This window comes from Callorhinchus milii, unplaced genomic scaffold (assembly GCF_018977255.1).
Source record: "Callorhinchus milii isolate IMCB2004 unplaced genomic scaffold, IMCB_Cmil_1.0 Scaffold18, whole genome shotgun sequence".
Classification (NCBI taxonomy): Eukaryota; Metazoa; Chordata; class Chondrichthyes; order Chimaeriformes; family Callorhinchidae; genus Callorhinchus; species Callorhinchus milii.
In genome coordinates this window covers 11,736,342-11,745,365 of record NW_024704759.1, presented here as the reverse complement: position 1 = coordinate 11,745,365, position 9,024 = coordinate 11,736,342, and the positions used below count along the sequence as shown (strand labels likewise).

The window sequence follows — 9,024 nt, the reverse complement described above, 5'->3', positions numbered from 1 at the left end:
AAGCATTCTATATCAGATATCCTGTAAAACAGCATCTAAGCTTTTCACATGTGATTTAGAAAGGCATCTAAAATTGCTTAATGGGACTATTGTTTGCCAATCACTTACCTGATAGCCGTTATTATCCATTAATTTAATTTCACTTCATTAATCCATCGCTAGACAGTGAAAGAAACTGCGTCCACCCCAAAATAATATATATTATATTATATATAATGCCTCGGAGTATTACATTTATGATATTTGTGGTTTTTTTTAAAAGAAACGTGGTACATTGTTGGTTACAAATACATTCTGCTTCTCTTAGTCGCATTCCTGAAAAAATGTTAATGCTTTGATCAGACAGCATTCAATAACACTTATAGAAATGAATAATTACCTGCACAGGAATTGTTCATCACTGGCTAAATGATTCACATTGTCATAAGACATAAAAAGACTAAATAAACATTTTCAATTCATATTTTGGAAAAGCATGCACTTGTGAGGTAATTTTATCTCTTTTTTGTATAAATCTTACAAAGCCAAAAAAAAACAGCCCTGAATATTTTTTTTAATCCCGTACAACAGCATCCATACCTGGTTATAGATAAAACAAGCTTTTTTAAAAAAAACTATGAAAACACTCTACAAAGTGCATACATGCAGAAAAAGAAGGAAAAACAGATCATCATTACCTCTTACATTGGCACACAAGAAAAGGAAAACACTACTTGTTGCAAGCAATTTATATTGTTAAACTCTATTGCATGATACCGTTGTTTTAAGCTGATTAACTCTTCAACTATGTTGGCAGAAATACTGTTTTTTTTTATGCTGGACATGAGGGGCTGAAATTCCATTGTTTATATGTGATCAGCAGCTCGAATGGCATACAGCTCCTCAAAATGCGGCCAATGTCCTTTTCAAAAATATATAGCTACAAAGTGTGGGTATAGAAATATCTGTCACTGTTCTGGCTTTCAAAACATAGAAAAAAGTTGCCGCAAGAAAGGGCCGGCCTTCGGGGAATTTTAAATGTTCCTCAACTAGTTTTAAAACTGTTTCCGAAAATTGTTTCAAAAAATTGTGCATTTCCTTTTCATCTCAGTTTATGACAAAGTTGCTAAATATGGGTTGAGTGCTCTTAAAGTACCATAAGATGGTAGAATAGGGTTAAAAACAGCTTATCTTAAAGCAAACATGCAACAAGCATGAATCATACCACCCTTCAGGTTAGTAATATACACTGAGAGTAAAATGTGTTAAAAATCCAATGCAGACCAATATTTTCCGAGCCAACATATAAAACCATCTATGAATGCACTAAAAGTTGAGCCATGGTTGAGTTTTAGGACAGAATCTCCAAACTTTGTTAGGCCACGGCGTAATGTATGTACATTAATATTATCCGTATTGGATTTTCTTTTCTTTTACTCAGTTTGACCCATCAAAAGAAATTCTCAGACTATAAAAATATGTGCCATAGATCACTATGAGCCGATTCGCAAGTCTTATTCTTTTTTCTCTTTACGAAATAAAACCATAAGAATCATATTTTTTTCGCTCTCTATTCGTCTCTTGTTAATCCCTTCGCCACACCCCCATCCCATCTCCAACCCCATTCCCCCTCACCACCACACACCCATCTCCAACGCCTGTCTATTTGTACAAATAGAATAATTCGAGAAACAAGCACAATCCTGTGCAGGATAAACACTGGCTAGCAAAATGTAAGGCAGCTGTTAGTTTAGATAAACACAATCATGTCAGTTCTACAACTTCCAATGTGTCTCATTGATGGAAGATGTAGGGCACAAACTGGTGATGGAAAACAGATCAGGGAGATCTAGCCTGCAGCACTGGATTCAGTCTTTGCACCGTTCTGCAGGTGACATCTTGCAGGATGAACGACAACTTTCCCCGAAGCCCTCTTCCTAGATTCCCAGCAGGAAAATTGTCGTGGGGGCTTCTCCCGTGACCGTAAAGAGTTTGTGCTGCATCACTCGTCTTCTCGGTCTTACACATGAAATTCAAAAGAAGCATTGATAGCAATGAAGGGTTAGATTTCGATTTATCGCTGTAATTAAATTAATATTATTTTTTAAAAAATCAGAGACCAACAGAACAAATTCTACCTCTTACCTTGGCCACATGTTTCATGTGAGAAAGTGTACGAACAGGATTGCTAGACCAATGTTCAGTAACATAACCATGGCAATCATAATGGTATTGGGTCCCTAAAAAGAGATACATCGGCTGTCAGGACTTTAACAGACGAACATTTTTACAGCAATTAGACGACAACATTATTTTCCCCAAAATTGTTGTTTTCCCAAATCAACAAAAAATATTGTTACATATTATAAAAATGTAATGGTTTATGCAAGTATTCCAGTAATTCTCAAGACCACGTTTTAATGATGTTTTTTTTTGTCCTGGTATGGAACAACCACAGTTTGTGCTGAAGGGATATTTTTTGAATGATGTTTGGCAATGGTTAAGATGGAGCTATTTATGAATAGACCTATGGATTGGAACCCGATCTATTTTAGTATGATTAAAAAAAAAATTTGGTCACTTCAATCCACGACTGTCTGTGGGACACTGTTGTGCGCAATTGGCTGCCGTGTTTCGCTCACAAAATATACGGTCAATTCCCTTCACAATATATTCTGTGAAGCGCTTTGGGAACGTCTCGAAGATGTGATAAGGCGTTACATCAAATGCAAGCATTCTTCTTATATTATTATCATATTATTATTATTTCGAGGACACAGAGGAGATAATTAACTCTTCACCAATGCTTTTTGAATTGCTATCATTGCTCACTTTTGGTTAGATGAAAATTTCTCACGTAAATGAAAACGAGCACAATCAAAGAAACATACAAAGAAACAAACAAATGCATTATTTTCATGAATCGCTCAGTATGATAGCACTGTGCAGTTGGTGTAACTGCTAGCTGTGCCGAGGGCTGCTAAGCAGGCCTTGCTCACATTTTCCTTTGCGAGTGAGTTCCTGTGAGCGGTCCGGCCATCGGTGAATGTCAGAGTGAAGTCGAGGCACTTTGGCTCAGGAAAGGGGAAGCAATTGGCAAAGAAAGTCAACCCCAGCTGCTCACACATATAGAGCAACAGACAGATAAGCAGCGGGACTGGCAGAGGGCTGGGTCAGATTGCCTGTCCACCCGTGGGTGGCTTGAAAGGAACTCAACAATAAAGACAGTCAGCAATGAAGCCTAAAGCAAAGCATCCTGATTGTGTATTCATTGTGTATCTTATATACTAAACACTTCGGTAACACTCTGCTTTAACACATGACAGGACTGAAGAGGGTCAGATTGGCCTCTTTCTGCTCTTTCTTTTCTCTCTCTCTTTCAGATGTACCATGAAAATTCCGTCAATAAAATGTCGTGAAATTATCGCAAATTACTTAGGACACTGAGCAATGCTACCCAAAATGCCCCCAAAGGAGAGGTCTGATTGAGGAAGTTTAGGAGCTCTTTCAAAAGACAAAATAAGCGAACGTTCACAACAGCAAGAAACTAGCTACAAATATTGTCGGACTTTGTTCTGTTTAGTTAACCTTTCATAACCCGACAACAGTTTATCTCAACAACCTCTGTGTTGCTGACTGAGGAAGAACTGGTAAGATTTTACTGCTGAATAAAGGGCCAAAAGCAGAGACTCACGCAGTTGATTTGTGGCCTCAGCTACTACATGCTCAAACTTTCTACAAAACAAAAGTTTTACTGAGATCAGTCCTATGTATAGCAAGGTCAATGTTTAACTTGAACCTTTCTTAATTCTTCATTGTAATCTCTAACCAACTGTATGCAATGAAAATAATGAGTTTTTTTTGGTATAACTAGTATTTCAAAACCTGCCCATTGGATCGACTTTAAGCTCCTACATCATTTCGTGCCTTAGTACCTCTCTGTGATCTTCTCCTACCCCAATTTCTCTGTCCATCCCTTTCACTTGGGGAAACTTTGATTTGCTGTGTAACCCCCTCCACACCATCAACAACAGCCGAGCTTTCAGCTACTATGCCCCAACCTCTGGAACTCCTTCCCTCCACGCCTCTGTCTCACCACCCTCTCTCTCTCTGTAAATCCCACCTGAAACCTAATCTCTGATATTGTCATCTCCCCTCGCCCTCCCTCTTTTCCCTTGCTCTTTGTTTGATCCTGTCTTTGTAAAGTGCAGTAAGATGTTTTCCAATGCGAAGGGTTCTACAAAAACGCAAGGTGTCTTTAATAATTTTTGTTCCCTCTTTCATTACCATTCCTAATTGCTGCTTTAAATATTACACAACTGAAATTGACGGTTTGAGATTTTGCCAGTAGGTTGCTAAAGGCTTTGTTTAACTGAATGCCTCATACTTACCATTATAGGAAATGGAGCATTTTACTTGGAATAGTACTGCATAATCTTTGTCAAAGTAGTTATGAAAAGAAGAAGAGTTATGCTTGCTTATATTGCCAAGTTGTTCCTACTAAATCAAAGAACTTGATTTTATGAGTAGCTACAGAGCAAGAAAAAAAACATTTTAGGTCCCAACCAGCATAATAGAATTAGTCATTGCAATTCCCCCCAATCCCGAAGCTACTTTGAAGTGCATGCATTGCCATAAAAGACAGCATTCAGCAGGCATGGGGATATGGAGAACGAGATTGTATGTGGGAGCTTGGCACTTTCGCTTCGAGACATTAAGCAGTCACAGTCTGCTTTGCATATCTGTCCCAGTCATTTCTGCCCTGGCCATCCTTTAAGCAATTTTTTCAGGATCTAACTTGGATCCAGTTCATCGCTATGTGGTTCTAAAAAAGGAGTTAAAAGAATTGACAAGATCAGGCATGGACCCATCTCAACTGAGGCCCCGCTGGTTTGTTGAGGGGAGTCCATCCTAATGTACACTTAGATGGATATTTATATAGATAATGAATTTGCCTGATCTTGACACAGAAGCAACAGATTGTATAACGCGTCCGTTTGTAAATCTCTCACCTGATCAAACTTCGATGCTTCTTCTAATTCTTTCCCAGTTGATGTCGGTTTGTGCACTGCTTTCGATAGTGGTTTAGTGACTGCTTTAGGCGCAGGCTTCAACTCGGCCTTGGGTTGTGGCTGCTTTTCCTGTTTGGGGCCCGGTGCAAACTCTTGCACCTCGGGCTCTGACTTTGGTTCCTTTACCTTACTGACCTCCGGTTTGGGCTCCGGGGTTGACGGTTTCACTGGCGTTTCAGGTTTTGCTGGCACTGGTGGAGCAGGGGTTTCGTCATCCATTAAATCTAGTGGCTGTGGCCCTGACTGCATCCGCACAGGGTAACTGTGGTAGTTTGAGTGGAGTTCAGCACCGTGCTGCAGCTGGTGGGGATGGTGGAGCAGAATGGGCTCTGGAACAGGCTCTCGTGATCTGCTAGTTTGATTTGTTCTCGATTTGCCTTCGATCCTCTCCAGGGGCTTTATGTCCAAATCATGGTTGTTCGCAAGCTGCTCCTCCAGTTTTGTGGGTGTCCTTCTGTTGCTCTGGTGACTCGAGCTCCTGGATGGAGTTCTGCTGTTCGTGGCTGATCTATTCTCGAACTGCACCGTCAGTACGCCAGAAGGGGTGGTGGGCCGGCTGTTAGGTCGACTGCCTGCACGGCTCCCGGCTTTACTCTGCTCCCCGTTCCAGTTGCCGGGGCTTAGGTGGCTGGAGCTGGAGACCTCCTTCTTGATGTTCGATTCTTTAACCTTTCTCACCTCCGGCGGCGTCTCAATCGGAGTTGGTGACGGGGTCCCTGCGGGGGACGACTCGATCGAGGTTGGGGCTTTCTCGTGCAGGCCAGGACTCTCTGGCGGGGTGGGAGGAGGCTCCTCTATTGACGGGGGTTCCTGGTCTGCTTGCTCCACGCTCGCTTCACTTTCCAACAGTTCCTGTAACAGTCGCCGCTTCTGATATTCAGGACCTAGAGGAGAATAGACTTGTGTTACCATGACAGCGAGCTAGAATAGAACAGGAATGTGATGCTGTAGTACAATTTCAAGGAATGACACAGCACCATATTCACGCCATCGAGATGTCTCAAAGCACTTCACAGGATATACTGTTAAGTGTAGTGACTGTGTATGTTATGAGCGAACGCAACAGTCATTTCGACTGTTAATAAGTATCCATCAGCAAATGACATTTACCCGTTTGAGAGGTTTCTCACCTTCTGGTTTAATATTATTTCATATAGTCGGACATCACACAGCGCTCGGTACACAACCAATAGTTTCCTCGCGGCTGTATCACGCAGACGTAAGAAAGAAGGGAACAGAGGGAGGCTTGGATGGGTGGAGGCTCATGTGGAGAATACACACCAATACACCAAGAGTCGTTGGAACAAATGGTTTGTTTTGGTACTGTAGATTCCACGTAATCATTTGATACAAGCCATCAGCAGACTACAGTGCCGTTGACCGATGGCTTGACTGTAAATCAGTGAGTTCGCACTGGATTTGCACAGTACAGAGAATCGGAAGTTCCTATTCTCGTTAAACCTGAACCTACATGTAAAATGCAGAACTGTTTAAAGCCAAGATATCAGCCGTGAAGTAAATCTTCTCATGGGTGTCATGGTAACTAACACATGCAATTTTGTTTTGCTCTCCCAGCTTCTTCTCCCCTGGAACAGTACTTAAACAGTCGGTGCTGACAGGAGCATGTTGTGACAACGCTTTGGCTCATATTGAAGAAGAAGAAGAAGAAGAAAAAAAACAACACCCAATAAACAAATACTGAAAATTCCAACAGAAGAGGATGGTGTGGAGAGACAATGAGAGCATTTTGTTTCAACCCGGATAAAGAAAGAAATACAAAGCGTTGTATTCCAAATAAGAGTCACCATTAAACTTATAAACATATAGGGGGTGGGGGGAGGGGGGTGGCGGGGGGCAAATTTGCAGTTTATGAAGTGATGATAACAAATGGTGATTATCACATCATGTGCCACAAACGTTCCCCCACCCCCCACCCAACATTGTAATGTTCTTTTGTTTCAGGCACCGCCTTCGCTTTTCAGTCAATCGGTGTGTGAGACGGAATTGCACCAACTTTCTTCTTTTTTTTAAAAAAACTGTCAAACTTTCAACCAATGCACAGCAACTGGGAGGGAACAAAAGCATTATGTGCTGTATACATGACACCTAATGCACTGCCAACAGCTATTATTACCATTCTATGTATAACCTAAAAGCAGCTTAAGAACTCTCGATTCACAAGCCGCTCAGTAACTCAAAAGCTTGATATCTTGACTCCCAATCAGGATCACAAGCTTGCCTGCCTCAATTGGATTAGGCGTGTCATTTTCCAACAGAGTCCTGCGCTGAAGGAAACTGTTCGCTGACATTCTCTGTATCGAGGCCGTGTGAACTCACACTACGCCACTGTCAAGTTCTCCGAGACGCTGCCCTGGGTGTGCGCAATCGCAAGAGAGGTACAGATGAAGAAAGCCTTCCGACCCATTAAGAAAGAGCAACGCGTCTTTTTCGAGATTGGTACTGCCGTGGCGATTTTAGTCTCAAACGTGCATTTGATACTGAAAATCATTAAATAATTATAATTAAACTCTTTGCTTTTGAGGATTTGTTACAATTAACATTGTTGGATTACTGGTGACACGACAGGTGTGTTGGAACTGAATTAGTATCCGAGCGAGTAAACTGACAAGACAATATTGTTTCAATTAATGACTCCAACTAGAGGATTAAAATGGCTCCCTCACACTATCGGGCTCAGCAAACCCTGCCATTCGAGTCCCCTAATAATGTAGTCAGCTCTCACCATTTCAACTATTCTTTTAGAAACAATCAGAGAGATGTACAGAGATAAAAGATAAACAATGTTAATGTTATTTACAGATCTTTGTAACCATCCTACAGTCAATACAATTTACAGTATATTCTGTTCGGACATCCTCCTGACGTGAAAGGCACTATACAAATGTAGTTTTGTTATTGTTGTGAAGCGCTTTGAGACGTCTCGAAGACATGATAAGGCGCTATATCAAAAGCAAGGATTATTATTATTATTGTTATTAAACAGGATAGTGGTTTGCATGATTTACTCTACGAGGAAAGATTTAACCTTTCATTTTTTGGTAATCTAACTCGATTAAATCTGGATATTTAAAACTGCTCAAATTTCCAAGCCTGTGATCTGTAATTACATCAAAGAAAGATCAAAGTGAGACTATTGATTTTCTTAATTATTATCGTAATTCACTAATCTTCCTAATCATAATTCCTGCAAGTTTTGCATCACCACAGTTGTCTGCAGCAGAAGTCAGCAACACATTCCTTATCTGAAGCCACTAAAAATTCTTAGCACAGCTTAGCAACAATTTCACCAGCACTATAAACTGAAAAATCTCTTTTCCAGTACGGATACTTACACTCTAATTCTAAAGCAAATTATTATGAAGAATAAGGTGATTTATTATCTTGTTACTCAATACATGTTTGCATACACTTCGAGTGTGGATTAGGCTTTGAGCAAGCTTTAGAGAAGTCAACGTTTCAAGCATTAACATAATAAAGAAGGGAAAGTGAGCTCAAACATTTTGTTTTCGTAGATAAGTGGTACTTGTTTTGGAGTAAAAGAAATGGGCCTTGTTCAACCAGTAACTATGGCACTGGGAACTCTTAAAGACTCCTTTCCTTGAAAAAAAACAGCCAATTTTCAACCCTTGGACATGTTGAACAATCCTTGCCAAGGTTACCCACTGATTCCAACAACAAATTACCTTTGCATAGCGCCTTTCACATCGGGGGGGACATCTCAAGGTGCCGGAAAATCAGGGATTTGAACTCAAGCAGGGGGCTGGGATCAGGAGGGGTGGAGGGCAGGGAGGGTAGGGGTAGGAGGGTGGCCATTGACCCTTCACTTGAGAACTGGATCAGTCTTTGCAGGGGAACAGCTGTAATACGCCACATTCCAGTTACAAAATGCCTAGGGTTTTAAAGTGTTAATGTCTAAATGCCCTGCCTGATATGCTGAACCATGCAGGACTGA

At 40.9% G+C, this 9,024-nt stretch overlaps 1 protein-coding gene across 1 annotated transcript in view; it reads right to left on the bottom strand.

The window, feature by feature from the left end:
* Positions 1-312: 312 nt before the first annotated feature.
* jph2 (junctophilin 2) overlaps positions 313-9,024 on the bottom strand; it is a 36,524-nt gene continuing 27,812 nt past the window's right edge. The window contains exons 4-6 of the mRNA XM_042341721.1: positions 4,992-5,935; positions 2,125-2,219; positions 313-1,998 (exon numbers count right to left, since the gene is read on the bottom strand). Coding sequence (XP_042197655.1) covers positions 2,139-2,219; positions 4,992-5,935 — 1,025 coding nt within the window. The 3' untranslated portion in view covers positions 313-1,998; positions 2,125-2,138. The remainder of the gene's footprint in view (positions 1,999-2,124; positions 2,220-4,991; positions 5,936-9,024) is intronic.